The sequence below is a fragment of the Hibiscus syriacus genome, unplaced genomic scaffold (genome assembly GCF_006381635.1).
Source record: "Hibiscus syriacus cultivar Baekdansim isolate YM2019G1 unplaced genomic scaffold, ASM638163v2 tig00112738_pilon, whole genome shotgun sequence".
Classification (NCBI taxonomy): domain Eukaryota; kingdom Viridiplantae; phylum Streptophyta; class Magnoliopsida; order Malvales; family Malvaceae; genus Hibiscus; species Hibiscus syriacus.
In genome coordinates this window covers 4,920,029-4,934,024 of record NW_024063392.1, presented here as the reverse complement: position 1 = coordinate 4,934,024, position 13,996 = coordinate 4,920,029, and the positions used below count along the sequence as shown (strand labels likewise).

The 13,996-nt window shown below is 32.7% G+C and overlaps 2 protein-coding genes across 2 annotated transcripts; one reads left to right on the top strand and one right to left on the bottom strand.

Annotated features, from left to right (window-relative positions):
- Window positions 1–142: 142 nt before the first annotated feature.
- LOC120183061 lies at window positions 143–1,543 on the bottom strand. The gene is made up of 3 exons (XM_039187852.1): window positions 1,480–1,543; window positions 511–686; window positions 143–320 (listed from the first exon to the last, which is right to left on the bottom strand). Exons 1-3 carry the CDS (start codon window positions 1,541–1,543, stop codon window positions 171–173), a joined length of 390 nt encoding a protein of 129 aa, XP_039043783.1. The 3' UTR covers window positions 143–170.
- An 11,020-nt stretch (window positions 1,544–12,563) lies between these two features.
- LOC120183058 (chaperone protein DnaK-like) lies at window positions 12,564–13,561 on the top strand. Its single transcript, XM_039187851.1, has 3 exons — window positions 12,564–12,683; window positions 12,948–13,014; window positions 13,110–13,561. Exons 1-3 carry the CDS (start codon window positions 12,564–12,566, stop codon window positions 13,559–13,561), a joined length of 639 nt encoding a protein of 212 aa, XP_039043782.1.
- Window positions 13,562–13,996: the final 435 nt, after the last annotated feature.

Genomic DNA, 13,996 nt, shown 5'->3' with positions numbered 1-13,996 from the left:
AAATTGAAACGGTGGAGGAGAGTCTTTACTAATTTCATTTACCCATGAAATTTCAACATTTTCTTCTCCCTTTGTTATGTCACTTGCATCATGAAGACACCTTAGTTCATTAGGTGTAAGATCAAGATGACACTGTGGAGAAACCATCAATTCCTCTCCCCCAACATGGTTCACAAATCCATTTGCAGAGCAGTGATTATTGAAGATCCATTTAAAAGCCTAGCTACCACACAACCATTCCCCTCAACATTCTCAACATCACAAGCATCCTTTGCAGGAGATTTCTTCAATACATCAAGAGCTAGCATCTCATTACCTTCCTGCCATTGATGATAAAAATTAGTTGCCAATTCCAATAAGCACTCACACGTATCAGTCAGAATTTTGATAACACCAAAATTTGGGTCAATGAGTTTATAAGATTGGAGACATCTCTGCTCCAGCAGTTCTTAGTTAATCTACACTAGTCAACTGGAAATTTGGACTTCCAAGAGCATAATTGTAACTTACAGAAATCTGCACCTCTCCCGGAGGTGATGAGGCAATCTCTAGTGCAGAAGGAATTTCATCAGGATCAGTAGCTAGCTCACAACTGGTATACCTTGCACTCACAGAAGCTGAAACATCAGCACCTGCAATTTCAATTGAAAAATCCCCAACAAAAAAATCTCCTCCACTTAATGTATCTACAAAAAATGTGCAGTAAAATAAATAACGGAATAAAAATATAGAAAAAAACAACTCAAGAAAAGAATCGATTACAACTTTAATATCCAACAGAGTTAAAATGCTGATTAGCACATTCTCTGTATCACAAAATGGATTTATATACAAAAGATTAGGATCATCACTGAAATAACAAATTCCACACATGTTAAATTATTACATGCAGAAATCAGTTGAAATCACGAGTGTAATAACCATAGGTAATGCTTAGCGAAGTTAACAGGTTGACAACAATACAGTCTAAAGGCTATACCCAAAATTTACAGAACATATAGCAACACGGCACACTCCAGACTATTGCTTTTCAGTTTCCGTGCAATTTTATAGTAAATTGGGAAAGCCTAGATTAAAAAAAATATGAATATTCTCCAACATACATGTATAGATAGATAGATATATATATTTCTACACTAAGACCCACTAAAAGTGGGCAAAGATGGAACTAAATGTTGTAAGCATGACAATCTAAAGAGGAATTTTAACTATTCTTAACACTGGTTCTTGACTACCCTATAAAGTATTACAAAAACTATCTAGTTAAAAAACTTTAGTGGATTACAAAAACTATGCAGTTTTTGCAATCCACTAAAATCACATCCACTTTACAGAACAGATTACAAAAACTTTACATGTAAATGGACTTGGTGAAATTAGATGCTAGAAAATTGCCACAGAGCTATCCAAATAAAGATTTGAAAAGAAAAGTGAATTGGGGAGGGGGAATGCATTTATCTAGGAATTACAATAACTTACCCGGGTGAATAACTGCAATAGGAACCTCATCCTGTGGTACATCATTAGCAAATGACTCTTCCATGGGTATTATCGGGGCATGATTAGCAGCGACGGTTGTTAGAAGTATAACAATCCGAGACGATAAAACAAAAGAAATTTATTATTTAAATAATTGATTCACATAAGTTGTGATAACATTTAATTTCACGGTAGGATCTCTTCACAAAATTCGCGTACATGAAACAAGAAAACAAACAAACAATTAATGGGATGGAAAAACCATTGTATTAAATAATCAGAAATAATATAAAATAGAAATAAATACACTATTAGAACCGGAACAATCGATTTGAAACGAATCGAGGCCTGTAGCTACGCAGCTTCCTTAAGACAGATTTTCTGCCACTCCATGTGCTCGAGATCTTTGCTCGTCTATCTCCCAGGATACAACAACGAGATGATCGGTGTATAGTAGCACAACTATCGAGATCACGGACTATTCCATTTCTTCATCTATCACAAAAAAAAAACTATAGGAAAAGAAAACTTTTTGAATAGTTTTTGAGTTGTTTGAATTGTGTTTAACATAATAGGTTTACACGGTATTTATAGAGATTTCATATTGTGAACAATTGAAATTTTTTGACCTAATGAAGTATTAATGAAAATCAAGCAACCAATCAATTTCCAAAATTATTGTTTTAATTAAAGGAACATTTTAATATTTATCATTTTAATTCCAAAACAAATTTTGAAAATATATGCTCTATTTAAGGAAAATATTTCACATTTGTGTTAAAATATTCGCAAGCCCACAAAGAGCCTGGCCAATTCAGACATTAATGTTACCCACATCGTGCATGTCTACACATGAATGAACCAACAATTTGGTTCCATATTTTTCCTCAACAATGTTTAGATCAATTTCTCATTCAAAGCTCTAAAATTATCGAATTTTTCCAACAATCCCCCACATGAATTAAATTGATCATTTTATCAAAATCATTTTAACTCGATGTGGTGATAGACTCAACGATCGATAATTGCATAGGATAGGTATGTGTCCTCCTTTGAATCTTCCCTTGTGACGACATATTTACTTTACTAGCTGGCTAGTAGACGTGATGTCCTTGAACTATTCTACTGTTTGTTTAAATGATAATATACTTCACACAAGTACCTATCTGACAAGAATTTCAATTCTCATGGGTACGTCCTTAAAGTTATGGATATCGCCTGGTTCTACAAGAGTTTAAAAGAAATATGCCCAATAGTCTCCTTGAAGTGGCCCTACTTCACTCTCACATAGGTGACTTATCTTGCTCGACTTATCGAAACACACAACGGTCATTAAAATCTTTGTTTAGACTATACCAATTTGATCATTGTTTACATCATAGGAATGAACTTGGGAAAATAAACCTACACAATAGTCTCCTTGAAGCGGCCCCACTTCACTCTCACATAGGTGATTTATTTTGCTCGACTCATCGAAGCACACAATGGTCATTAAAAGTTTTGCTTAGCCTATACCAATTTGATCCCTATTTACATCATAGGAACAAACTTGGGATAATAAACCTCCACAATTATCGCACACGGTTTATGCAATTAGGTTATCCCTTTGAACCTAGCTCTTGAAATATCCAATCAACAAGATAGGGTTTTCCTTCATATAAAGCCTTTAATTTCATGGGCTTTAGTTTAATTACTTTTGATGTTTTTTGAACTTGATCTCAATATTAACCCTTCGGTTAGTAAATCTGTGATGTTATCCTTTGATCTTACAAAATCAACAGTGATAACTCCATTTGAGATCAGTTGTCTATTGGTATTGTGTTGATGATGTATATACTTCAACATACCATTATATACATAAAGTTTTATGTTCAACCAATATATGAATATTGTGGGCACAAACTTTGGTTGTTCAAGAGTATCCTCCAAGAAATTCTAAAGTCATTCAACTTATTCTCTAGATTTGTCTAGATCTACAAACTCATATTCCATTTTGGATTTGATTATAACCATTTTCTTGAGGATTTCTATGACATGATTCCTCTTCCCAATGTGAAATATATTCACGTGTTTCTTTAATATCTTGAATATCAAATATTCAAGTGGCATTATAGTATCCTTCTAAGGAAGCATGATCTTGAGATAATACAATCCATACTCTTGAGCATATCTTAGATATCTCAGTTCTCTCCTGATTACTTTTCAAAGGTTTGTTTCAACCTTTTGCTGAGCATATAGACTTGTCTTTATTGATAGTCATCTTCCTTAGTTTTATAATGGAATATATTTTCAAAGAATAAGACATTTTGAAGTAATTGTAGAAATATTTTCTACATTTCTGTAAGGCATAATGCAAACAAATACCCCTAACGTTTGACAATATATGCAAATTTGCCCCTATTATTTTTTTTTGAACATTTGACCCCACAACATTTTATTTTGATTCAAAAGTCACCCCCGTTGGATGGAAACTGTAAGTTAACTGACGGTCAACGCCTCCAGCTGACTAAGCAAGCACATATGGACACAAATGATGACATGGCATGTCCACATCACTAAGTATGCTGACATGGAATTGACACATCAAATTTTATTTTTTGTAAAAAATTATTATTTTTATAAGAATATTTTACCAAAGAGAGAGCGACACGTGTCGCTCTCCTATTAGTACAGATTTAGAGGAATGAAGAAAAACTCATTTGTGTGGAAGGGGACTCAAACCTGAGGTAAGGGTATGAAATGGTATGCCTCTTGCCACCAGGCCAAGCGGACTACTCGGATTTATAATGAAACAAAACCTTATTTAATCATAATTTCTTTTCAATTTAATTGAACAAAATAAAACACGTGTTTCAAGCCCCGAATACATCTACGTTTAATCTCATTTTTTTAAATAGTAATCTCTTGAAGAGATCATGTTTGGGTATTTCAGAAGTTTAGTTGAAATAAGTTTCTTTCAAGAGGTAGAAGAAGATGAACATTGGAGTGTAACATGTAAAATATATGATTTTATGCATGATCTTGCTGAATCGATAGTAGGGATGGAGAGTTACATTCTAGATTCAAATTCAAGTATAAGTGAGATTGATGAGAAATGTCGTCACATATCGATTGATTTTTCATTAATTCATTTGTTCAAGGGAAAGAAATTGTGGAGTTTGTTACCTTCTCCAAACAGTAGACTTGGGATTGGATAATTTCAAATAGTAGATGCTTGCGTGTTTTAGAATTGGGTATGTTAAATCTAAATACAGTTCCAGACTTTATTCATAAGATGAAACATTTGAGTGCCTTGATCTTTCTTGGAATGATCTTAAGATCCTTCCTAAGAGTATTTGCAAGATACAAAATTTGCAAGTGCTGAAACTCAACTGTTGCTTTGGGCTTAAAGAATTGCCAAAGAAGATTGAAAATTTGGAGAATCTTACACATCTTCCGTGTCCGTGTGTTGTTTGTCGGGGGTTAACTCATATGCCACGTCGAATAGGGAAGTTGACTTCGCTTCAGACGTTAAGCATGTTTGTTGTGGATAAAGACGGTTCCCATGGTGCTGTTGCTGCAGACCTAGGTGAATTGGGTGGCCTCAACAGCTTAAGGGGAGAGCTAATAATAAGAAATATGGTATTCGTAAAAAATGCAAAAGACATGTTTAAAGCTGCCAATTTGAAAGGGAAGCAACACTTGTGAAGTTTGGTTTTAGCATAGAGTGGTGATAATGAAGATGAAGAGAAATCACTTGAAGACCTCCAACCCCATCCTAATCTGAAGAAATTGGCTGTGAGCGGGTGGAAGGGTAATGTTGAATTTCCAATTTGGCTTTCTTTGCTCACAAACCTCACTGATATTACAATATGGGGACCCAGTAAATTTGAACATATCCCTTCCTTTGCTCGATGGCCACATCCTCAACAGCTTTACATTTGTGATCTATCTAAGTTGGAGTCCATGGACGACAGTGAACCCAGTGGACGACGAGGAGAATCAAAATCAATCTTCCCATCACTTAAATTTCTCAGGCTCAGTGACTGCCCAAATATGCAGAGTTGGTGGAGGAATAGGCTGATGGATAACAATAGCAACGACAACGACAACATGACGATCATAGGAACATCAACAATGGCATTTCCTTGTCTTTTCGAGTTATGGATTTAGGATTATCCTTTGACTTCTATGTCGTTGTATCCATCACTTGATAAGAAGCTAAAGTTTATGAATATCAGTTTAAGGCCGTTAAAGCATATCATTCATATAAATATAATACCCTCAACCTCTTCCATTCCTCTCTCCAAATTGAAATCTTTCAAAGTGGAGAATTTTGAGGAATTGGACCCTGATGTGCTAGATAAATGCCTCCAAAATATGACTTCTCTTGATGAATTGGACATTACCTCTTGCCATTGGCTAAATTCTTTCTCTGGGTGGTTGGAACACTTGTCCAGTCTCAAAAGTTTAAAAATAAGAGATTGCAAGGAGCTCGATTTAGAGGCCATGCAGTGGGGACTCCTTACGAATCTATCTCGTTTGGTGATTGGTAATATTCCACAACTTGTGTCTCTCCCCCTTTCCCTTCAAAATCTTGTTCACTTGAGAAAGTTAGAAATTAAGAATTGTAGTGGATTGAAGTCACTCTTTCCCAGCTTCCAACATCTCACTTCCCTTTAAGAGTTCAACGTAAGAAACTGCAAGGAGCAGGAGTTATCTGCAAATGGAGTCCAAATATTCCAAGATTATACAAGCCTACGGTTTCTACGGCTGGAAAATATTCCCGAGTGTCGGTATCTTCCGGAGTGGCTTCAACATCTAAAAAAATTGAAAGAGTTTTATCTCACTGATTTAAGCAATTTAACATCGCTTTAAGACGAGATGCGTTGCCTAACCAGTTTGGAAGAGTTATGAGTTAAATAAGGTTTTGTTTCATTATAAAATCAAGTAGTACGTTTGGCCTGGTGGTAAGAGGCATACCATTTCACACCCTTGCCCCAAGTTTGAGTCCCCTAACACACAAAATAGGTTTTTTCTTCACTCCTCTAAATCCGCACTAATAGGAGAGTGACTTTATTGGTAAAAAAATTCTAATAAAAATATTAATTTTTTAATAAAAAATAAAATATGGCGTGTAAATTCCATGTCAGCATACTTTAGTGACGTGGACACTCCACGTTATTATTTGTGTCCACATGTGCTTGCTTAGTCAGCTGGAGGCGTTGACCGTCAGTTGACTAAAGGTTTCCATCCAACGAGGGTGACTTTTGAATCAAAATAAAATGTTGTAGGTTTTTCTTCATTCCTCTAAATCCGCACTAATAGGAGAGTGACCTCATTGGTAAAAAATTCTAATAAAAATATTAATTTTTTAATAAAAAATAAAATATGGCATGTAAATTCCATGTCAGCATACTTTAGTGACGTGGACACGCCACGTTATTATTTGTGTCAATATGTGTTTGCTTAGTCAGCTGAAGGCGTTGACCGTCAGTTGACTAAAGGTTTCCATCCAACGAGGGTGACTTTTGAATCAAAATAAAACGTTGTAGGTTTTTCTTCATTCCTCTAAATCCACACTAATAGGAGAGTGACCTAATTGGTAAAAAAATTCTAATAAAAATATTAATTTTTTAATAAAAAATAAAATCTGACGTGTAAATTCCATGTCAGCATACTTTAGTGACGTGGACACGCCACGTTATTATTTGTATCCACATGTGCTTGCTTAGTCAGCTGGAGGCGTTGACCGTCAGTTGACTAAAGGTTTTCATCCAACGGGGGTGACTTTTGAATCAAAATAAAACGTTGTGGGATCAAATGTTCCAAAAAAACAATAGGGGCAAATTTGCATATACTGTCAAATTTTAGAAGTATTTGTTTGCATTATGCCTTTCTATAACACATATGGTGTTTTGTCTTTTTTTGGAGGACTTTATTTAAAAGGTAACTAGCTGAAAACAGCTTCCCTCACATGTTCTGCGATATCCATAACTTCTTAGCATTGCATTTAAGATTTAGTTCTCCTGTTTTGCTACTTCATGATAGTGTCACTTTATGACTAATATCATGTTGTGCACATTATTTACCAATTAATGGTTCAATTTATCCACCACCATAATAACTTCTTACCATCTTAATATTTTTTATTAAGTTGGTTTTCAAGTTCGAGTTTATAGAGAATACATTGTTTTATAGCACCACTTTTGCTCTTTAGCAAATATATAGCAATACTTTTTTCTATTATCAATTAAGGTAATAAAATATTTATTCCTTGGTGTTTGTAAAAGTTGATCAAACAAACTCATTAAAATGGCATGAATTCAATTCTCAAAGTAAAATTACTTTCAAGATCTCACTTTACAAACATATCTAGATTTTCAAGAAATAAATTTAATGATTTCTTTCTTTCTTAACTTGATTCTCAAGAAAATAATTTTTTTCTTTTCTTAAAAGTATAATCATACTTAATTCAACAATTTATTTTATTTTATAAAATAGGAAAATAAATCCAACGATTTATTTCATTTTACAGCTCAAAATTATATAAGATTATCAAGGAAATAAATTCAACAAGTTATTTCCTTTTTCAAAACAGGAAAATAAATCTAACAGTTTATTTTCCTTTTCAAAACATGAAAATAAATATAATGGTTTATTTCCTTTTACAAACCAGAATCATGTAAGATTCTCAAGAAAATAAATTCAACAATTTGTTTTCTTTTACAAAACTAGGAAAATAAATCCAACGATTTATTTTCTTTTACAAAATAAGAAAATAAATTCTACAATTTATTTCCTTTTACAAACTAGGAAAATAAATCTAACGAGTTATTTCCTTTTAGATTTACTTCCTTTTACAAGATAGGAAAATAAGTCCAACAATTTATTTCTTTTTACAAACTAGGAAAATAAATCAAATGATTTATTTCCTTTTATAAAATAAGAAAATAAATTAAACGATTTATTTCCTTTTACAAAATAGGAAAATAAATCAAACGATTTATTTCTTTTTACAAAATAAGAAAAATTAATTCTACGATTAATATCCTTTTACATATTAGAATCATATAAGATTCATAAGAAAATAAATTCAACAATTTATTTCCTTTTACAAAATAGAAAAATAAATCAAAAAATTTATTTCTTTTTATAAAATAAGAAAACAAATTCTACGATTTATTTCCTTTTACATATCAGAATCATATAAGATTCTTAGGAAAATAAATTCAACTATTTATTTCTTTTTACAAAATAGGAAAAATAAATTTTACGATTTATTTCCTTTTACATATCAAAATCATATAATATTCTTAAGAAAATAAATTCAATGATTTATTTCTTTTTTAAAAATAGGAAAATAATATATACAATTTATTTCATTTTATAAAACAGAAAAATAAACCAACGATTTATTTTCTTTTATAAACCAGGAAAATAAATTTAACGATTTATTTTTTTCCAAAATAGGAAAATAAATTCAACAGTTTATTTCCTTTTACAAAATAGAATCATTTAAGATTATTTAAAATATACAATCGATTCTCAAGAAATAAATTCGACAATTTATTTCCTTACGAATTTAAAATCATTCAAGATTCTCAAGGAAATAAATTTAACAATTTATTTTCCTTACAAATTTAGAATCATTCAAGATTCTCAAGGAAATAAATTCAACTATTTATTTTTCTTACAAAATTAGAAACAACGCACGATTCTAACGATCCAGTGATTTATTCCCTTTATATTCTGTTAACTGACGAGATTAGTAACACTAAAACCAAAAACAGATATATCACAACAACTCGATTCTGTTTACAAACAAAAATCAAATGGAATTAATCATTTAATTTTAGCAACCCAATAATCACAGGAAACTAATCATTTGATTTTATTTTTCACAATCCAATAATCGAAAGGAACTAATCCTTTGATTTAAATTTTGGCAACTCAGTAATCAAATAGAACTAATCCTTTGATTTTACTTTTGGCAACCCAATAAATAAATGGTAAATTACATCGTTCCTCATTAAACTATACTTTCCCTCCTATTTTCCTCACTCAACTTTCAATTTGATCAATTTGCTCACTAAACTTTACAATCAAATCATTTTGCTCACTCGACCGTTTTCTCTCTAACATCTGATGATATGGCATTTTTTATTATTATTTAATATAAAATAATTAAAAAAATAAAAACATAAGGTGGTCATGCCACCGCCGACCACAGTCAACCGTCGTAAATGGTGCTTGTTCGACCCTAAATGAGATAGGTCACTTTGCCTCGACACATTGAGTTTGAATCCGACCTCTATTTTGTCAAAACTTGCTCCAAAGTCCACGAATTTGATATTGAAATTAAAGAAACTGAAAAGTTTCCGTCTAAATTCATGAATTTTAGGATATTTTCTAGTGAAACAACCACCAGATTCGGACTCATGGGTCGAGACGAACTGACCCATGAAATTTGGGACCGAACGACCTCTATTTATGGCGGTCGACAGTGGCCAAAATGAAAATGGTGTGATGGCCAGTGGAAAGAAAATTAAGAAGAGAAGGAAAATGGGTAAATTACACCATGAGTCACTAAACTTTACTCTCTCCCCTATTTTACTCACTGAAACAACGTCGTTTTGGAGTTTATTTGAGTTTTTAAAAATGACGTCGTTTTGATGCTTGTGCCACATCATAACGTTGATAAATAGTTAACGGAAGTGTGAGCAAAATGATTCAATTTGTAAAGTTCAGTGAGCAAATTGATCAAATTAAAAGTTGGTTGAGGAAAATATGAGAGAAAGTAAAATTCAGTAAGGAACGGTGTAATTTACCCATAACTAAAAACCTTCTATTGAACTCTGAATCCGTTTGCATCTACAAAATTTCTCAAAAGAAATTATTAGCACGATAATTAAATTTATAGTGTTTCAAAACACAATCAACCAATATCAAAGATATTCTTTTTTTATTCATGCTATATTTAATATTTCATTTTAATATGCCAAAAGTCATATGGTAATAATACTATAATAATACTATCATGAATAATATCATGATTAATGCTCACATGTATTTTATGGGTGAAATCTTACCAATAGTGATATTCCCCAATAATACCATAATATAGAAAAAATCATGTTGATTCTTTAATTGCTCTATATTTATAGGCAATAACCAAATATGAATTTTTTTCCCACAAATAAATAATCACAGTTATTTTTTTACTTGCAAAAAAAAAAAAACCAAATCACCATGCTCTAGCCACCATACGCTAATCACCATGTATTTGTGTATTTACACAACTTGGTTCCTACTTGAGCTTGCAAAATAATTTGCAAAAACTCATATACCATAGCACAGATTCAAATAAATCTCGCTTATTTTTTATTTTTATCGTCGAGCAGAAACAACGTTTCAAACTTAGTAACCAATGTTACTTTAATGAAAATTTCTATTAAATATATTTGTCCACTTTAAAAATTAAGTAAACCCGTTAAAACGGCAAGATAAATCCTGAAAATGAATTTATTTGCTTTTCGTGATTTTTCCAAGATTTCTTAATCGTCTCAGATTTTTTTAAGAAAGGTAGAAGATAGATTATGTCTTAAGATTGCTAGAAGTATAACAATCCAAGACGATAAAACAAAAGAAAATCTTATTTAAACAATTGATTCACACAAGTTGCGATAACATTTAATTCCACGATAGGATCTCGTTGCAAAATTTGTGTATACGAAATAAGAAAAAAAAACAAAATGATTAATGAGATGGAAAAATCATTCTATTAAAAAATCAGAAAGAATATAAAATAGAAATAAATACATGATTAGAATCGAAACAATCATTTTGAAATGAGTTGAGGTCTACAGCTTCGCAGTTTCCTTAAGACAGATTTTCAGCCATTTTATGGTGCTTGAGATCTTTGGTTGTCTGCCACCCAGAATACAACAATGAGATGATCAGTGCATAGTGGCACAACTGTCAAGATCACGAACTATTCCTTGAATTCGTCTATCACCAAAAAATTAGAAGATAAGAAAACTTTTTGAATAGTTTTTGAGTTGTTTTAATTATATTTAACCTAGTAGGTTTACACGGTATTTATAGGGATTTTACGTTGTGAACAATTGAATTTTTTTTACCAAATGAAGCATTAATGAGAATCAAGCAACCAATTAATTTCCAAAATTGTTGTTTTAATTAAATGAATCTTTTAATATTTATCTTTTTAATTCCAAAACACATTTTTAAAAAAAATATTTTTATTTGAGGAAGATATTTCACATTTGGGTTAAAATATTCGCAAGAGCACAAAAAGTTTGACCGGTTCGGACATTATAATTACCTACATTGTGTACATCTGCACATGTACAAACTAATAAATGGTTCAACATTTTTCATAAAAAGCGTTTTGATCAATTTATCAAAACTCCAAAATTATAGAAATTTTTCCAACAACAGTTTTGTTAGGAATAATACTAGGCTCTGGTGCTGGATCTCTAATGCGCAAGGTTACGAAGTCACATGAGGTGACACAGGTTCCTTTCGTTTATAGCTAGGCCTAGGCTGTACAATCTTCTTCCCTTTATCCCTACCACTATTATGATCAGAAAGAACAGAAGCAGGAGATGAAGGCTGAAGCTGGGGGTGAAAGAGGACCAGGTGAAGCAGGCTGGATTTCTGTCCTCATATTTACAACATTGGATTGAAGTGACTTTTGTTGCAAAGAACCAGGAAGTAGTTCATCCCCAACTTTAGGCTCCTTTAAAAGGGTTTCAGCAACATCGGAGTTGCCAATTAGGTGAGAAGAAGAGGCCAGTCCTTCTTGGGATTTTAATCGTGCTGTTTTTAAGGGGCGTACAAGCTCATCAGTCATTGAACCTTCTTCGTCGATACACTCCTGCTATGTAAGACAATCAAAAGAAATCAGTTTATACAGATGGATGATGAGAAGAAGAAAAATAAATTATTCAACAGCAGCATAAGTTAAAGGACTGAATCGCATACGTCGCATATCCTGCCATTTTTAGGATCTGACACCTAAAAAGCAAGAAAAATATCGAAGACTTCAAGAGATGAGACTTGAATCTGAACTAAAATAGATTATGAGGAAAATATACCTTGCTATCCTCCTCCTCAAAGATAGCATCAGCAAGAACTCTATAATTCTCCGATTCTTAGCTCTCAATTTTTGTCATACAGCTTTAGAAGCTTCTTCAAAACTGGTTTCACTTTTTCATCACTAATTCCTATTTCCTTCCTCGAGCGGAAGGCTTGCACAACTCTAGGGTTTGGTGCCATGATGCTTTATCAGCTCTCCCTTTTGGCAGGCTTGCAAGCTCTACTATGTATACCTACATTTCCCCATTTTGGGTGAGAGAAGGTAGGCTACAACAGTAAGTCCAGGAATAAAAGTAGCAATGTTGCTGCAGGAAATTGAAAATGCTGCATTTTTTAAGTGTTAAATTTCGAAATATTGAGTTATTTAGGGATTTCCAGCTGCATTGGTGGTTGATTCCTATGAAGCACGGGGACGGCAAAGGAGTCCCATTTCAAGTATTCGATACGTTTCGGGCAAGGGGATGATATGGGACGGGCGGAGTACGTACCGGGGGCGTGCCATAGTGACAGGTATGACTAACCGAATTCAGAGACGGTCAAAGCTTATCTGGAATGTTTCGGGGACGTCCCCGAGATAATTACCACCGACAAGAATTACTCGGGCGGAGAAGAAGAAATCACTAGCCGAAGACGGAGGAGGAGTCGTTGGAACCCTCCTTTGGATTCGAACAAAAAACAGAACAGGATTGGTGAGACAGGAGCTGCTATTCAAGGTGGTATCCTTCAAGGTGATGTTAAGGAGCTGCTTCTGTTGGATGTAACTCCTCTGTTAGAAACACTTGGAGGAATTTCCACTAGGCTGATCAACAGAAATACATCCATCCGTTTGAACAAAAATGGGTACGATGGGCAGATGATGAGCTTTAGCCGTGATTCAGCTCCCCTATTTCCGAAAAGGAAGAAAAGAAACAAAAGGAAGAAGAAGCGGCAGCGGGGTGGAGAAAGTAGGGTTTATAGAATTTTTGGTATAATTTCTATTTGATCCCTGATCTTTCTAGAGATTTTGAATTTGGAAATAACTTTTTCATTATTTTTTAAATTGGACACTAAAATTAATTTCGGGGTTTGGAAAAAAAATTCTCAAATGTTAGGATTTAATTAGAGTTAAATTAGGGTGTTACACCAATTTTTTTTATGAAGTATTAACTTTATTTATGATTTTTATATCTATTTATAATTTTTAAAAATGCTCAAATATTTGGATTGTAATTAGAGTTAAATTAGGATGTTAACAATGTTTGATTTTGGTTTAATATTTTTCTAGACTTAATATTATGGTTTGAGTCTTATGATTTGACACTTTAATATTATGATTTGATTATGGATTTTATTATTCTAGAGTTAATATTGTGGTTTGAATCTTGAAATTTGACATTTTGATATTGTGGTTTGTTTATGGATTTTATCATTCTAAACT